The following is an 18,800-nucleotide window of genomic DNA, read 5'->3' as shown; positions in this document are numbered from 1 at the left end:
CTGCGAGGACTGGGGCTAGGGCTGCGTTTAGCAGGGGACCGAGCAGAGTATGAGTCTTTATAACCACGATCATCCATACCTGATGTGTGCCCATCATGCTGTTGGAACGGTTTTCTCTCAGGCGAACGACCCCTCCGTGCGGCAAAGACACGTGACTGGCATCCACGACCCCCGCAGACACACTGGCACATTCCACTAGACTGAGAGCGATCTCCACTCCACTCATCCATTGCTCTAGGACTCGCTCTGGCTTTCAGTCTTTGGTTCTCGTCACCCAAGCGCATCAGTTCCATTCTCATGTCTCTCATTTCTTCTGTTAATCTATCCACTGCCCTATATAGCCCTCCATTATCAGTCACAGAGTGAACAGCAGCCACTGCTCCTCCCTCATTATTACCGTAGGCAGCATTAACAGACATGTAATCAGTCTTTATTGAGTCTCTAGCATTTTCGCACCGACCTGCGATAATTACGGCCTCCTCCAAATCTGTTGCTCCTTGTTCATGACATTTAGCTCTGAGCACAGGATCCAGACCAGCCAAGAAACGTCGAAACTTTTCTTCTCTTTGGGCCTTGTCACCATACTCAGGAAAAGCCTCGTCCACTAATCTGCTGATCTCTGCCGCATACACTTCCAGACTTTCGCGCGGGGCACGAGGGCGGGCTGATAAACTGGCTCGAAAGCGATCCATAAACTGTCTCTGCCCGAAAGCCTCTTTTAGTCTTTCCTTCACAGTCTTATAGTCAGCCTGAACGGTAGCAGGAAGACTGTCCCACAGAAGAAACGCCGCGCCGGCCAAACGTGTCGGCAGAATCCTCACCAGCTCATAATTAACTGACGCAGCGCCGTCTCCCTCTGTGATCGCTCTGACGGCAACCTCGAACTGCCGCGTCCAGCATAGAAAGCTCTGCTTCTCATCACCGGAGAACGGCGGAGGCAGCTCGATTTTCACGTGTCTGTTGACCTTTTCGCGGTCCCGTCTCGAATAAAAATCATCCTCGTCTTTGTACCACATGATGGCCGTCAATGTTGAACCCGCGCGTGCTAACTTGGCTTAGAACTTTTAACTGCAAACTAACTAGTTAAACACACGCCGTAACACTGAGCCACGTAAAGCAAACTAAACAAAACAAAACCGCTGCCACCAATGTGACCGAGCGTTCGTGCAGGGTTCGCCTAAAATACTTTAGGAATAAGAAAACAATCAACGACAGTCGTCCGAACTTTGCTTCACTTTATTCTCTGTCACATGTGTAAAATTCAGCTTCAAAAACCCGCGACACTCCAGTACCAAAAAGTGCGCATGCACCAACCTATATACGGCAAGCCCCGAGGGGAAAAATACATTGCACACACATATACACAACGAGCGCCAGAACGTACTAAATCAATACATCATGACAGGATCAAATAAAGTCTGTTACATTATGTATTTGTTGACGGATTATTTTACAGTATCAATGACTTATGCATTTTGACATTGGTGTGTGCATTAACGTGTGAAATGCCTGTTCATTACATTGCTTTTTCCAATCTCTATATTGGGCACTTTTTGCACGTAAATTGGCTTCTTACTGTTGACATTGAAAATCTTGTGTTTTTCTGAGGGATTGCGGTTTTGACAGTTTCTACCTGGACATATAGTCATATTTGAACCGTTTAACTGGGATTTTTTTTTTTTTTTAATCATCAATGTTAAGCTTTAAGGAGATAAAATGGTAACTTACTTATCAACATTGATTGGTATGGCAATACAATAATATCACATTATTTTGGCAGTTAAAGTTTTGGGTTTTTTTCTTGGAGTGACTAGTTGCCTATAAGTATTGTAAGAGGTGCAAACTTGTTATCAATAACCAGGCATGTTATCAATAACCATTTTTTAAAAAAAATATAAATGTACATTTGGTGAGGTTTTTGGGCTGGAAATTGTTGACCCAATCTGGCCACACTGATCACACATTCAAAAAATGGTTATTGATAACATGCCTCTGAATTTTGACTTTTTGCACCTTTACAATATTTATAGGCAACTAGTCATCAAATCTTCCGCTCCATGAAACACGCTAATGCTCATTAGTACACAATATGGTTCTTTAATGTATTTGCATTGTCCTAAAATGCGTTCAATTTCAATGGGAATATATGCGGCTGAAACGCGTTGCCAAGTGCATCTTAAAATTTTCAACATTAACTTTTTAATATAACATTATAGTCATTATGGCCTTCAGAAAAATGTTTTTTTGAGGAGGTGGGGTATGCACTGTGGCGCGGCCTAATCTTTTGTCCTTAAAGGGATACTTCACCCAAAAATGAAAATTCTGTCATCATTTACTCACCCTCAAGTTGTTCCAAACCTGTATGAGTTTTTGTTCTGAAGATATTTTGAAGAATGTTTGTAACCAAGCAGATAGAGCAACCATTGACTGCCATAGTAGGGGGAAAATGCTATGGCAGTCAATGGTTGCATATAATCTGCTTGTTACAAAAATTCTTCAATCTTCAGAACAAAGAAACTCATACAGGTTTGGAACAATTTGAGTAAATTATGACAGAATTTTCATTTTTGGGTGAACTACCCCTTTAATGGCATTTTTTCCCCTTACATTACTTTTACTTTTATACTTTAAGTAGTTTTGAAACCAGTTACTTTTACACTTTTACTTGAGTAAAAAGCTTGAGTTGATACTTCAACTTCTACAGAAGTCTTTTTAAACCCCAGTATCTATACTTCTACCTGAGTAATGAATGCGAATACTTTTGACACCTCTGGTGAAATCCTGCACACATCCGCCATTTAGCACACGTTGGGGTTTTAGGGCTTCCTATGGCTTTCTCCAAACATAAACTCATGCACATGTGTGGAAAAGAGTAAACAAGAGCTCACCAAACTTTTTCCATTCCTCAGGGATCTGTCTTTAATGTGCTTTGCATCTGGTTATGTTTTTCTACAGTAGGACAGGACAGGTGGTTCTTCCAAAGGCAGCCATGCTATAAATTCCAGCTTTATGACACATTTTGTGTCTAGCTTCTTTACAACTCAAGGCTTCCTGTTTTCAACTGCATAGGGCGCACATGGAGACCCGAGACAATTCACTCCATCACCACAAGAGGACACCAGTCAGCTTCGCTTATGTGAATAGTTCACCGCAGATGATTTGGGTTATAGAAACACAATAATGGCAAAGAAAGCAGTGTAGAAAATGCTCATTATTTAGTGGTCAGGTATATCTTTAAATAATAATACCAGAAACAAATTACATGTATACCAGAAATTGTATTATATATATATATATTGCATCCTTTAAAGGGATAGTTCACCCAAAAATGATATACTCACCCTCAAGTCATCCTAGGTGTAAATGACGAATACAATCAGAGTTATATTAAAGACGAATACAATCAGAGTTATATTAAAAAAATGTCCCCTTTTTCAAGCTTTATAATGGCAGTGACTTGTTGCCTTGTTTTTTAAATCCATAAAAGTGCATCTATCCATCATAAAAGTGCATCTATCCTGCATCATAAAAGAGCATCTATCCATCATAAAAGTGCATCTATCCATCATAAAAGAGCATCTATCCATCATAAACGTGCATCTATCCATCATAAAAGAGCATCTATTCATCATAAAAGTGCATCTATCCATCATAAAAGTGCATCTATCCATCATAAAAGAGCATCTATCCATCATAAAAGTGCATCTATCCATCATAAAAGTGCATCTATCCATCATAAAAGAGCATCTATCCATCATAAACGTGCATCTATCCATCATAAAAGAGCATCTATTCATCATAAAAGTGCATCTATCCATCATAAAAGTGCATCTATCCATCATAAAAGAGCATCTATCCATCATAAAAGTGCATCTATCCATCATAAAAGAGCATCTATCATCATAAAAGTGCATCTATCATCATAAAAGAGCAAAGCGTGCATCTATCCATCATAAAAGTGCATCTATCCATCATAAAAGAGCATCTATCATCATAAAAGTGCATGTATCCATCATAAAAGAGCAAAGCGTGCATCTATCCATCATATAACTGCTCCACACGGTTCCGGGGGTTAATAAAGGTCTTCTGAAGCAAAGTGAAATTACCCGGAAGGCAGGATTAAGATAAAAAAAGATTTGAGTAAAATCAATGAAATATATTTTTATTCAATAATATTTTTTCTTTTCTTTTTTGGTGTTTTGAGATAATTTTATGATTAATAATTCATATTTATGCAATAATTATGACCCATTTTTTCCCCATTGAATATAATAAAAAATGTATATATATATATATTTTTTTTTTTAATTATTTTTTATTAAAGCTGTATTTCATTTTAGAGTCAAGCCTAGGCCTCATGAAAGCAATTTTTTTTAATGAGATCGGTGCCATCCGGTGGACACATTGAGCATTTTTATCACACAATAGCACATTTTTACCACTATTGTGGATCTTGCGTTTTATTAAAAAAAAAAAAAAAAATCGTAGCTTCATCGGAATGGTCCGAAACTTGGTGACTTTATTGGTACCTGGTATATGAACACCCAAAAAAATTGGGGACAGGATTTGAAAAGTCTAAGTGGTCGTAAAAAAAGGTCAAAAATTACCCCCATAGGAAATGAATGGGAAATTAGTTTTTTTGTGCATACAATCTACAAATCAGCCAGGATGCAGAAAAAAAGGACTCAACAGTGAATCTCTAAAACATCAAGAGTGCAAAACAAAAAAACTCACACACACACACACACACACACACTTATACACACAAAAACACACGAATACACAAATTAACGCGTGCCATTCTAAAAGCTAATTGTGTTTAAAAGCTAATTGGGTTGCCAATTTCCCATTCATTTCCTATGGGGGTCATTTTTGACCCGAAGGTCCTGAGTGTGACTATTTTTTTTTACGACCACTTAGACTTTTCAAATCCTGTCCCCAATTTTGTGTGTGTTCATATACCAAGTACCCAGGGCCGGATTAACATAAGGGCTAGGTGGGGCTGAAGCCCCAGGGCCCGAGCACGGAGGGGGCCCGTGATTGGCCGAGAAAATGATTGACAATCGATCGGGAGCACCTAAAGTTTTCCTGTTGGGCCGCTCGCAAAACCACACCACGCCCCCACAAATTAAGCGCTGTTATTTAGGCTACTGGAGTGCTGCGAGTGCATGGGAAAATCAAAAGCCAGGTGCAGGTGAAGAAACGGCGCTACCTGAATAAACCGCACGCGCATCCAGCAGTGGCAGCGCGAGAGCAGCTGGGTCGTCGCTGACAAACTCGTTCGGCGCTTTCGCCGCTCCATTGAAGTCATAACGAGCGCCAGGCAGTCGTTTTATCCATTTGAATTTGATACAAGCTCAACATCATGTGTACAGTAAAGGCTCTGTGGCGAAATTGGCTGAACCAGACTGAAAAGCTCCGACCATGTCTGTATTGTTGAGGTAAATATAGACTACACGATGGCCGTAGCCAGCTATGAGGTCTCCGAGGTCCGGACCGCTGTATTTTTCCGAGGTGTAGGCTACATAGCTAATAAATGTTGTGAAATAATTGACCACCAATAGAGTGCTTTATGTACACATAAGCTGCTGCGCGAGTCACGCGACGCTTCAGTAAACGGTGTGAGATGTAAGTAGCCTATACATTATAGCCAAACTAAACATTTCATATTTCAAACAACGTTCAATGTTAAACAACGAACAGACTATCAGCCAGAGCTCAGCTTTAGGAGGGGAAGAGACAGGGCAAGAGAAGGAAACTGAGAGAAAAAGAATGAGAGAGTGATGAAATGAGGAGAGAGCAGGTATGACCAGTGTTGCCAACTCTGGCAAGACAAATAAGCAACCACAGCTTCAAAAACAAGCCCAATATTATTATATTATTTATTATCATCAATATAATTTATTATCAGTTATTTTGTTATCAATAAATGAGCCTGCAACATTTTAAACTGAAACCTCTCTGAATTTGAAAAGCAAAAACAGATGTGATTTTACAAAAAATCATCAAATTGCAATAAAGGGCATGAAATATCCTCCAATCAGCAGTGAACAGAAGAGGTTTGGAGATGGAAAAAGTGACGTGAAGGCCAATTTAGTCGGAGTTAGTGCACACATATTAGGTGCAGAGTAGTTAACACGCACTACAAACTGTGAAAAAGACAAGCCCTGCATCTCAATCTGATACTATCTGCCCTAAATAGTATTGAAAATTACTAATGTCACATGCTATTTAGAATTGGATAGTATGCACATTGGGATGTATGCAAGCACTAAGGGAGTGCTGCAATATAGCCACATATTTATTATAAAATAATTGGGAACCATACCTACTGTTAGTATACTAGTTTTTATTTTTATTATAGCCTGTAATGATAAATATGTTATACAAATATTTTTTAAAATTAAATGAGGTGCCTGTCCTCCCTGTTTCCTCTCCATCTCTGTTCATCTCTGCTGGTGGCATTGTTTGTGGAAATGTATACGTCTATTTACGTCTACTAACTATCATTACGTGCATTTATAATGTCACATTGAATACAATTTTTCTTCAATGAGGGGGAGAAGGAGGCGGGATGTGAGAACGAATTACTACAGCATTTGTATCATAGCACTGATTGGCTATTAGCTTTGAGAAGACAGTGTCAGTCAATGTATTGGACAAAACAGCGACCATAAATGTAAAGAAATGAAGTTGCTTGTCATATTTCCCTAACAAGCAAACACATTTTGGGTACAACTATGGGTATTGGGTACAACTATGGGTATGACAATCTACTGCCCACCTGCATGGTTTTGAAAGCTTATTATTAAAAAAAATTTAGCCTTCAAACATCTTAAAATGCACATATAACGATCAGAGAAATCAAAATTTTCTTGGGGGACCATGCCCCCCAACCCCCCAAAATACCTCAAATTTGGGACCTCACAGGTTTTAAAACTCCTTAAGGCAGTTGTATATACTCAAAAGTTGTTGCTTTTTCTGGAAACCGGTTTGCTTTGACCTCATATCTGGAGTTAATGCATTTATGCATTTAAGGCCTACTGAATATTAAAATGGAAAATTCAGACAGTATATACTCATTGTATCTCTGTGCTTTGAAGATTTAGTTTTTAAAAGATACTAATTATTTCTGTGGTAGAAAACGTTGTGGCACTAAGATCGGCTACTATGGGGGCCCTTGGGTTTGTCATAGCCCCAGGGCCCTACATGTTCTTAATCCGGGCCTGCAAGTACCAATAAAGTCACAAAGTTTCGGACCATTCCGATGAAGCTACGATTTTTTAACATTTAAAAAAAAAAATAATGATCGTGTCAGAAATGACCGAAGACCCCCAGAGGGTTAAAGGCATAAACCGGGCACAACACGAGAAGCTTCCATGGAAGCTTCTATGAGCATTTTCGTAATATGGTGACGTTTATGCGTACGCGTACTACGTCATCGAGATCTGCGTTGTTGCAGAGTCACTCCTCAGTGATTGAGTGTAAACAAGAGACTAGCGGGCAAAGAATCTAGAATATTGTGTATGTTTTATTGATTACTTCCAATAGTTGTGAGTAGCTACTACATATGCGTAGTATCTGGCTCACGTTATGCCCGACGACAGGCTGTTATCGGGCGATTTAAAGCGAGTTTTCTCACAGATATCGTTTCTGCTCGCTGACTGGCTAACGTTAGCTTGTTAGCTTGGTGAGCACACAGACTCTCATAACAGGAGAAACAAGCTCCTATATGTCTAGGCTTTGCACGGGGTTGGGTCCTTTGGCCGTGAGTATATTTCTCTTATGGTTCATTATTTTTGTTGATGTATTTTGGTCAAGCAAAGTTGACGGAATGCAGCATCGTCCTTGCTGGACTCAATGCTAAGTAAGCTAAGCTTCATTATGCGAATTGTGATGTGATCAGCGTTTCATAACATGAGGGAGACACACCTTGTCAACTACTGGAGTGTGATAAAAATATGACTTTTAGATGTTAGTTTGTATTTGAAAAAAAACATTTAATGAAGTCAATGTTTTATAATAACCTGTATAATTGATTCAGGGCAAATTACACTATGTGACCCTGGACCACAAAAACAAGTCATAAGACAGTGTTTTGTTTAAATTGAGATGTATACATCATCTGAAAGCTGAATAAATAAGCTTTCCATTGATGTATGGTTTGTTAAGATAGGACAATATTTTTGAAAATCTGGAATCTGAGGGTGCAAAAAAAATCTAAATATTGAGAAAATCACCTTTAAAGTTGTCCAAATGAAGTCCTTAACAAAGCATATTACTAGTAATAATACATTTTTGATACATTTATGGTAGGAAATTTACCAAATATCTTCATAGAACATTATCTTAATATCCTGAGGATATTTGTCATTAAAGAAAAATTGATAATTTTGACCCATACAATGTATTTTTGAGACTTATGACTGGTTTTGTGCTCCAGATTCACATGTCTATGTTGTTTTGAAAGTTTCAGCCACTGCAGTCGTTCTTCTGTTTATTTGAAACCTTTGCTAATGGTTAAAAGTAACATTGTGTTAAAATAGGATGTAAAAGTTATTGAGATCTATAGTTGGTAACTTTCTCTATATATTTGGGTTGGTCATATCTGCTCACTTGTATTATTCTCTATGGTTTTGGTTTCAGTTTTAAGGCTGTCTAACATAATGGCTGCTGTGGAGGAAGTAGAAAAGGAGTGCGAGGAGGAGACACTACAGACCGCTTTTAAGAAACTGCGTGTGGATGCTGAAAGGTTTGTCTTTTCATTTGTTTCAGCTCAAGCGCTCACTATTTTGGCAGAGAGGGTTTTTGTACTCTCCGGGTAATTGCATGTATTTCTTTCCAGTTCCACAAACACAGTCCGCGTCTCTGAGTCTTTGGCTTCCAGATTGGTTGTTCGAGGCAGTCCGGAGGGAGCCAAACCCAAGATGACCTCCTCGAAAGATAACTGGCTTGGGTAGGGACCACTTTAAGATTCTCTAGTTAATCCTGAAAAGCCTGATATATGAAATAATCAGTCAGATTATTTATTAAATCTTTAGATGAGATATATATATATATATATATATATATTATATATTAGTGCTGGGCATCGATTAAAAAAAATTAACTAATTAATCACACTTTTTTCTGAAATTAATCGCGATTAATCGCAAGTTTTTAATATTTTACGTTTTTAATATTTTGATATTGTAATAATTTCAGTTACTCTCCAAATTAATGTAGAAACAATTTAAAGACAGCATATTTTAAATATGTGTTGTATTGTCATATTTTTATGAATGAAGGCCAGTATCACTGATACTAAAGTGTCTATGAAACATTAATAACGTTACATTACAGTATAACTGAAAGCTCCCAATTTCAACATTTATTAGGCTTTAAAAAAACAACTTTTAATTTAAGTGAACTTAAAACAATCTTTACATAAACCCAAAATAATAAATGTTATATTTACCCATGGCCTTCCCTGTTATACATATACAGAAATGTAATAGTTATCTTTCTTAACTGCATAAATAATACATTAAATATGGATTAATCATCATTAAAGCTCTGTTCCCGTTGTTCTTTGATGAACATTAATGACAGGCATCATCAGTGCTACTGTCACTTTAAGAACAGCCGCGCATCTCACGCGCTGTCCCGCGCATCTCATTTCCTCACAACTCTTTTAGTTCATTTAAGACGTTATTTAACTAATTTAAGACTCCTAATATGAGAATACTCAAAATCCTCTGTGTTATTGTTTGTTCAAGAGCAAAAGAGAACTCGATGTGAGCAGGAAACTGACGCGAGTCTATCTATGCGTCAAGTGTGTGTGTGTGTGTCCCTTGATTAGCTGACATGAGACGCATCCACACAGACAGGACACTGACACACACACACACACACACACACACAGGACATTGGCATACAGCGCGTTCGTTTGTGTCTTGTCACGCTTGGAAGCATTTACATGAATAAGAGCGTGATGATCATGTAACGCTAAGCAAAAATGGATATAAAAACGGACGCTGCGTTATTTGCGTTAAATATTTTTAATGCGTTAAGCTGAAAAAATTAATCGCCCGCGTTAACGCGTTAATTTGCCCAGCCCTAATATATATATATATATATATATATATATATATATATATATATATATATATATATATATATATATATATATATATATATATATATATATATATATATATATATATATATATATATATATATATATATATATATATATATATATATATATAAATTAAATTTACATACATTTAAATCTTAAGAAAAAGGTTAGCTTATGTATGGCTCATTTAGTATGAAATGGTGAGAATATGGAGCTCACATTCGAGGAAGATAAAAAAAAAGACCATACAAATGCAGTGATGCAGATGTTATTTATATGGCCAAAAAGTAAGATGCAATTCTGATAGCTTGTAATGTAAATCAATGAGATGTTTTGATAACTGTATAACTAACTACTTGCATAAAAAGCATGCAAATATCCACTCTCTCTATATCTCCCCATAATATAAGGGCGTATTCACACATGAAAGTCCAAACCAGGTCTGAACCGAAGTTCATGTTTTGATACATTTTATACATTTGGTTAGTTTTGGTTTGGTTTCACATTGCAGTTATGTGAGCGCACTAAAGATCTGTACATGAGACACTTGCGTCCTGTCTTCATCTATGTGGGCGGCATCTGGACATTGATTGGTTTGTAAACAGACGTGCGTCTGACGTCAGCGTATTTGACAAGAATGAATGAACAGACACATTGTTGCCACTAGTGAACAGTGCACATTGCTTGACTATTTCTTTTCGTTTGGAATTGTTTCGTTTAAAAGTGGACATTTCAAGCTTTCTATACACATATTTCTCATGTTTGTGAGGCTGAGTTTGGGTTTATTTATGAGATGTTCAAGAGCAATGCAAGCGATCGCTCCGGCACCTTCATGTCACGATTATTGTCTGCTATAGACTATTTGCTTCTTATTTATTAAATCCAGGCAATTGGCTGATGAAACATTGATTCAAATTAAAATTCAATTTATACAAAACTAAATTCACTTTAACGAAAGGCTTTCTACAAAACAAAACTTAATGAAGTGGTCAAAATCATTTCTGACCTTCTGTCTTCTGACATATTGCGCATCTTTTCACTTTTCATAATCAATATAGCCGAGAGAAAATTTAAAAATAACATTATAATATTTAAACATAACCAGGAACTTCCTGTAAATGGTCTGAAAGTACGAACCATACAGAAAATGCTTTCACACTAGAAACGAGCCGAACCTTTGTTCAGTTTGATCCGGAGTGAGACTACCTTTTTTCGTCGGACCAAATTTCGTCTGTATGGAGGTTTCACTCCTGTAATTTTGAATCGGACCAAACTGAAAAGTCAAGAAATCCGGACCAAACAAGGGAGGTGTGTAAGGGCCCATAGTATGGTATTTAAATCTTAGTTTTATTATCAAAGTTCTGTAGTTTTAATCGTGAGAGGCAATGCAGTTTATTGAGAGATGAACAAATAAACATTCCTCAAAAGCCTGATGCGTCATGTTTGATACATTTTAAAATGATTTAAAAATAAAAATATGGATGGATGATTAAGTAAATCTAAGTTGCGTCAGTCCAGTAAGTGTTCATCTTGAATCTTGATATTAACTACAAAAATCAGTAAAGATTTTAAAGCAGAAACACGACCTGAAAGGGGATGTTTTAACTATTATACTAAGAGTGTGTTCACACTCGTTTGGTTTGATTAAAACAAACCCTGGTGTGATTGCTCTGTTAGTGCGGTTCATTTGATTAAGTGTGAACGCTGATGTCTGAACCAAACAAGCGGGCAGAGACGCTGAAAAGACGCTTCTAAATGAACTCCTGTTGGACTTAAATATGAACACAACGCAGATCAAAGACATGTAAACAAACCAAAAACACGACATGACTTCACAACGTGAGACCCTATAAAGGACAGAATGCTCAAGCACACCTGTTTTTTCTGGTCATAGTTGTGATGTTGCCCATCACAGTTTGGTTCAGGCGTCAGAACCGCGTCTCCTCGTAGCAGATCTGGGTGTGTGTGTGACGGAGGGATTCCTGACGCTGTTTTGACTCCTTTACACATTTAAAAAGCTCTTCATGAGTTCTCAGCTGATCAGAACACCCTCATATGTGGCTACGCACACACAATGAGCGCATTTATCTCTGAACACAGCATTGATTTAGATGTTCAGTAAGTTCTGTTGCAAAATATACATCATAAAAGCAGAACAATCAGGTTGGGAACGTATCACTATACCTTTAGGTTCAGTGTTAAAATGCCAATGTGAACGCAATTGGACCAGCACTAAATGTTGTTGTTTTTTGGGGTCCGAACCAAATGAACTGAACTAAGTGTGAACACACCCTAAAAGGCCATATATATATAAATAAATAAATACACACATAAATGTATATATTTAAGAAATATTTGCATGTATATATCATTTATTATATATATTTAAATATATTTTTGTATAAAAAAATATTAAAGTTTTCTTTTATATATGTATGTATGTATGTATGTATGTATTTATATATACATAATAATTATACACAGTACACACACATACATTATGTAAACACAAACTTTTATTTTGGATGCAATTAATCACGATTAATTATATATATATGTTTCGGTCCTTGATTCTGATTGGTCAATAGCTGTGTTTTATTCATGCTTCACCCAACGGTACTTCACACTGGTACTGTGGATCATTACACAACACCCTTAATAACCACTCTTAGCAATGTGTGTGTGTGTGTTAATGGGCTAGTCAAAGCATTTTTCAGTTGCGTCTTGTTCCGTGTTCAAGTTTCAGTCCTTTTAAACCTCTGGGCCCGTATTCATAAAGATTCTAAGAGTCCTCTCAGAAAACTCCTAATTTAGCTTAAAACCTTTTACGTTGGAGTCTTAGCTTAAGAGCTATTTTGGACCGATCTGAGAGCAACTCTGAGCAAGGAAAATACAAAAACTTTTATCTTAGTGAAGAGGCGGGGCTGATCCTGTTGCTACGTATGACACAGTCTTTTGAAGACTGTGATTGGTTGGTTGTCCAAAAAGGAGCGCTTTTAAGTATAGAGTCTATTCTAAGCCTTCACTTTGAAATTACAAGCGCAAATTGTCCTATTTTACCGTTCTCTCTCACTCACACACACACATTATATATATATATATATATATATATATATATATATATATATATAGTGTATACAAACGATATGTATCGTGAAAAGCACTATACAAAAAAATTTGAATTGAATATAAATCCTTTTATTATTTACCATGCTGTTAATTTCCTATGGTATTTGATTGGCTTAGAATTATAAACATTGTTCCACTCTTTCCAATTACACTGATTGCTGGCATGTCTATTTAACTGGTGGTTTGAAAGTTGGGTTTAATGCAACAAACATGATCCCTGCACAATCTAATCTATAACGTCTTATTAAGTCACTGTCCTCCATTGTCTGCAACACATTTCTTCTCCCCCTTCGTCTTTCTGCCATTTTCTCCGCTGCTAAAGAAACTCTTAAGCCTCTTAAAAGTCCTCGTCCGTGCTCCTAACAAATTTGATCTTAAGACCTCTTTTAAGGGTTAAGATCCTTTCTGAATTACTTTTTTCTTTACTAGGATTTTTTAGTTGATTTTAAGAGTAAACGCCCACATTTCTAAGAATTTTCTTAGAATTTTGTCACTAGGAGCTACTCTTTGCATTAAGATTCTTTATGAATACCGGCCCAGGTGCTCATTTCTGACCGGAAAATGAAATTGAAACATTTTGAAATGTTAAAAATCACAGCTTCATCAGAATGATATGAAACTTGGTGACTTTTCTAGCATTAGGTATGTAAACACACAAAAAATTGAGGGCATGATTCGAGCATGCTAAGTGGTCGTAAAAAAAATACTCCTACCTGTGCTTTTCGGTCAAAAATGATACCATAGGAAATGAATGGGAAATCGGCAAAAACACAAAAATTCACAGAATTTGTGTGTGTACAATCTACAAATCGGCCACAATGCTGAAAAAAGTACACAGCAGTAAAGGGGTGACACTCTAAAACATCAAGAGTGTGATATTGACACATCCACACACACACGCACACTTCTACACACACACACCTATGAAAAACTGAGCCTATGACACACATTTTGATTTTTTTTTAAATCACAGCTTCATCAGAATGATATGAAACTTGGTGACTTTTCTAGCATTAGGTATGTAAACACACACAAAAAAATTGAGGGCATGATTCGAGCATGCTAAATGGTCGTAAAAAAAATACTCCCACTTGTGCTCTTCGGTCAAAAATGACACCATAGGAAATGAATGGGAAATCTGCAAAAACACGTTCACAGAAAAAAATCCATATTTCTAACAAATAAAAAAAATATCAAAAACTTTATAATAAATAGTCTGAGATTTTTTAAATATATATTCAAATCCATCAACAAAAAAATCATTAACTGTGTCCAAAACAGAACTAGGGAATTCTCAAGCCTCTCCAGAGACTTCTAGTGAACACACCCATGGTTGCATGATTTCTTAAATAATTCCAAAAGAGGGCGCTAATCTGCCTTCAAAAAAATTTCATTTTGAAGGCCTAGTCTCTTTTTTAACCTGAAATACTGCAAATTTTTTTTTTTTTTTTTATGGCAAAATAGACCATAATTATTGCATAAATATAAAAAAATACCATCAAATCATCTCAAAATACAAAATTAAAAAGAAAAAATATTATTGAAGAAAAATAAATTGCATTGGTTTTACAGGGGTGGAGGAAGTAAAATTTTTAGGTATCCGGTCACTTATGACCGGGAAGACAACCAATGCAACCTCTAAACGAAGAGCACCAGAGCGTTAAATATAAAATGAATGTTTACATAATATATGTCTAATACTGTAACTTCTATTGCTGTTTAAATTCAGGGTCTATTTCTTCCAGCTTTTAGTGATTTTACTTGCATTGATCCATATTTTTTGGCTTTTAAAATATAAAGTATTCTGTGGGAACCATTTTACAAACGCTTCACGTCGTGCCTATCCAGGGTTCTTCCTGCATTGAAAATTTTTTGGCGGCTGCCAAAACTAATTTTTGTATCGCCACAGCCTAATTTGATGAGTTATTGTGATTTATGAATGATGTAGAATAGATGCTACGCTTGTGATTGAGTGACAGAGAGACCGATCAGAGAGCTCCTCTCCCGCGCACACTCTCTGGGTCTTCAAAATAATCACTGTGTTAGCTGTTAGCTCTCTCATATTTCACATATTAATCCAAATCAAAAGGTCGGAAGACCGAAACCATGTTGCACGTGGCACATTCGGACAATTTTTTCCTAGAATTACCGCTGGGTGTGAATTGCGCTCAGAAAACGTTTACTCTTCTCTGACCAGCTGACAAAGCATACTTTCAATAAATGGGAAACAAATTATATCCAGTTATGAAGTGTTTTCTGTGTGTTGACATCTTTCGCGATGTTCTAACAGAAGGGATTCGCACACAACACGTCTGCTAATGTCCGATTCGTGACCTAATGACTCTTTTGAGCCGAATCATTTTAACGACTGGTTAGAACAAGAACTGTCCAACACTGAACTCACGAATCAGTTTAATCATTTACTCAGAACACCTCTGAAATGAGAACACATGTGTGCTTACCCAATTTAGCAAGAGTGGATAGTAAGAATAATTTTTAATTATCAACAGTATTTCAGCTTATTTCTGTTGACAATGTGTAGTAAAATAAAAAGCCTACAATCATTCAGACTGGAGTGAGGCGAAACCAGAACAAAGTTGTTATTAGCTAGCTGATAATTTCAATTAAATTGCATATGGCAGAAAATTAGGCTATTTGTTCATTTTTAATGCTACTTTTTAATATTGATATGATTATATACCAAAACAATTATCTGTGAATGGTGTGAAAAATAAGGAACAAAAGAAACAAACATCGATGTAAGAGATCATACATAATGAGATGTCAAAATAAGATGATCAAAATTACTAGCATTTTTAAAATGTATTGTCAGTATTGCGCTCGCAGATCACGTGGGTAGGATGTGTGTGTGTGTGTGTGTGTCAACCACCACTGAAGACCATTTTTGACCCAGGAAAAACCCTGCTATCAACCTTTCAGCCGTGACTTATTCACGATACAGCACAGCTCATATACGCACATGCTTACATACGTTTTCACCTTTGTTTTCTACCATAGATGTACGAGAAAGTCATCCCGAGGAGTTGTGAGAAGCCAGCGACGACGGCGATCAAAATCTCCCATCCTTCATCCTCCGAAGTTTACATACTGCAGCAAAATGTCTCCCCCTCCTGGCCACCTGAAACACAAAACCCCGCCAGAGCCCGACGACACCGGCCTCAAGAAAGAAGTCCCGTTCTCTGCTCCGTGCTCCACTGCATTCGGCGTCGTTGGGTATGAAACCCATCTCCCTTATCCAAAGGGCCAGGAATCGCCCCTCAGTCCGAGATTGCCCTCGGATGACGAGAGCGCGCCGGAAAACCGGCCCGCTTTAGGATCTCAGGAGGCGGGCGAAGGTAATGCAGTTCCGTCTGACTTTCAAACTCTGTCCAAGTTGCAGGAAGCCGGTCAGTGCCCGTGTGGGCAGCGAGAATGCCAGTGTCCTGGTTGGCAGGGGGTCGAGGTTTACTCCTTCACCGGCCTTCGAGATGTGATCTCCGAATGCGAGCGAACGCTGCCCAGTTCGCCCAACAGCAGAACTTCCGTTGGGAGTAATAGCGGGACTTCCAGCTCCCCTCGTTCCTGCTCCGAACAGGCCCGCGCCTACGTGGATGACATCACAATAGAGGACCTTTCCGGATACATGGAATATTACCTTTACATCCCCAAGAAGATGTCGCACATGGCCGAGATGATGTACACCTGAAAAAATGTAATTTAAAGATGGGTACTTTAAAGGAACAAAAATGATTGATTTATTTAAAAGGTAGTAACGAAGATGTTATCTAAAAGCAGCTCTGCTTGTATTGAGGATTTGTGATGTTTGTTCTTTCTCCAGAACATCCGGACAACACGTGCTGACTAGGAATCATGGGAGCATGGCTCATTCTGTGATTTTTACTGCTAACTTTCCTTTGATTTTTTTTTTTCTAGATAACTGTCATGTTTGGTTTACAGTTGCCAAAGGTCTGTCCCAGAGACTGCAGGTTTGATTTCACTGATATATGCAAACTTCCACAATGCCAAGTAATAATTCTCTTCACCATGACCAAGGATGTGATGTCATCTTGATTCTCAATAAAACGGCATTTCGGGGATTGTTCGTGACGTTTTTTGTCTTGGACGTCTTGCTTTTTGCATCTTATTTTGTGACTGAGTTACCAAAAGGAATAATCCATTTTTGCTGTATGTTTTTTAAGTTATAAATTGCTAGAGTACACAACTCTTAACTCTATTATTTGAGCAAAAGTAAAAGTACTACTAGTCAAATATTACTCCGTTACAAGTGAAAGTTGTAAAAACAGATTTTTACTTAAGTAAAAGTACAGAAGTATTTGTATCAAAAGTACATTTCATTTTTATCTCAATGCATTATTTTATTATTGTTGTATAAATGCACATTAAGCCAGTCAGTGATGCTTCATCCGACATGCTAGCATATGACTACCTTAAACTCATTTTAATACTTTTATAAAAGTTACAAAGCTGCTGTCACTTTTAGGCCAAATGCACGGATCCAGTACACTGATACACATCTGATGTTCTCCCAACTGTTTACTCTTCTCTTTCCAGACATTTACATTTTTGAAAATTTTATGAGACCTGCATCAAGTGTATGCCAACTAAACTAATCTTTAATCTTTTCAGAAAACTGAAACACACTTTCTAAGTATGGCCATGGGTGCACACACTGCGTCATGAACCACCTTCTTCCATTTTGCTATAAACTGATCAGTGTTCAAAAAATGTGGGGAAACTTCACATGACCCTATACAAGAGTGATTACTGATAGGCTGTCTGCAACAACAACAACAAAACACCTTTTAAAGAAGAAAAAAATAATCCACGGACTTTCAAAGCTGCTACAGAATCGGCTTTCGACTTTGAGGACCTTGATAGAAATGTAGTGGAGTAAAAAGTACGATATTTGTCTTTCAAATGTAGTGAAGTTAAAGTTTCCCGAAAAAATAATACTCAAGTAAAGTGTGCTTAAGTACAGTAATCAAGTAAATGTACATAGTTACTGTCCACCTCTGGTCAAAATTAGCAGAAACTTTGCTGTCTTCACCCATACATGGCTTGAATTAAAGTTAAGCATAAACATAACATGATGCATTATAACAATTGTACAAGTAGCTATACTTGCACGTGTTCATTATGCAAATAACCTGCGGCTTTTAGTTTTACTACATAAAGAGAACAACACATTTGTTCTGAATCTCCAGTAAACTGGAAAGAAACGACCTGCCACTCCAGTGTTTAACTAGTACTTTATTGCAAGAAAAGAAAGCACTGCATTGAAATACAATAACATGAAAGGAAAAGGGAGGACAAAAACAACAATAGCACCTCAATCAGTAAGAAAAATATGATTAAACATGTACTTACAGAATACAAAAGTGAAGAATCATGAGCCCAAAGAAAGAGTCAGGGGTGGCCAAAATTTACATTTGAATTCAGAGTTAAAAAATAAACCTAAATAAATGAGGAATAATCAGTTAAACAGATCACATAAACATAACAATCATCCCAACAAATCATACAATAATAT

The 18,800-nt window shown here is 37.2% G+C and overlaps 1 protein-coding gene across 2 annotated transcripts; it reads left to right on the top strand.

The window, feature by feature from the left end:
* The first annotated feature begins 7,437 nt into the window (after positions 1 to 7,437).
* Positions 7,438 to 17,398, top strand: oser1 (oxidative stress responsive serine-rich 1). Of its 2 annotated transcripts, XM_079841633.1 has the most exons (5): positions 7,441 to 7,768; positions 8,647 to 8,752; positions 8,846 to 8,956; positions 16,268 to 16,961; positions 17,088 to 17,398. In XM_079841633.1, the coding sequence occupies exons 2-4, from the start codon at positions 8,667 to 8,669 to the stop codon at positions 16,953 to 16,955; spliced, it is 885 nt and encodes a 294-aa protein (XP_079697759.1). In that variant the 5' UTR covers positions 7,441 to 7,768; positions 8,647 to 8,666; the 3' UTR covers positions 16,956 to 16,961; positions 17,088 to 17,398. The 2 variants fall into 2 exon arrangements, with proteins under 2 accessions (XP_079697758.1, XP_079697759.1); XM_079841632.1 differs by having other exon boundaries at positions 7,438 to 7,768; positions 16,268 to 17,398.
* The last annotated feature ends 1,402 nt before the right edge of the window (positions 17,399 to 18,800 follow it).

This window comes from Gobio gobio, assembly GCF_949357685.1.
Source record: "Gobio gobio genome assembly, chromosome: 17".
Classification (NCBI taxonomy): Eukaryota; Metazoa; Chordata; class Actinopteri; order Cypriniformes; family Gobionidae; genus Gobio; species Gobio gobio.
This window is presented reverse-complemented; position numbering and strand designations above follow the sequence as displayed.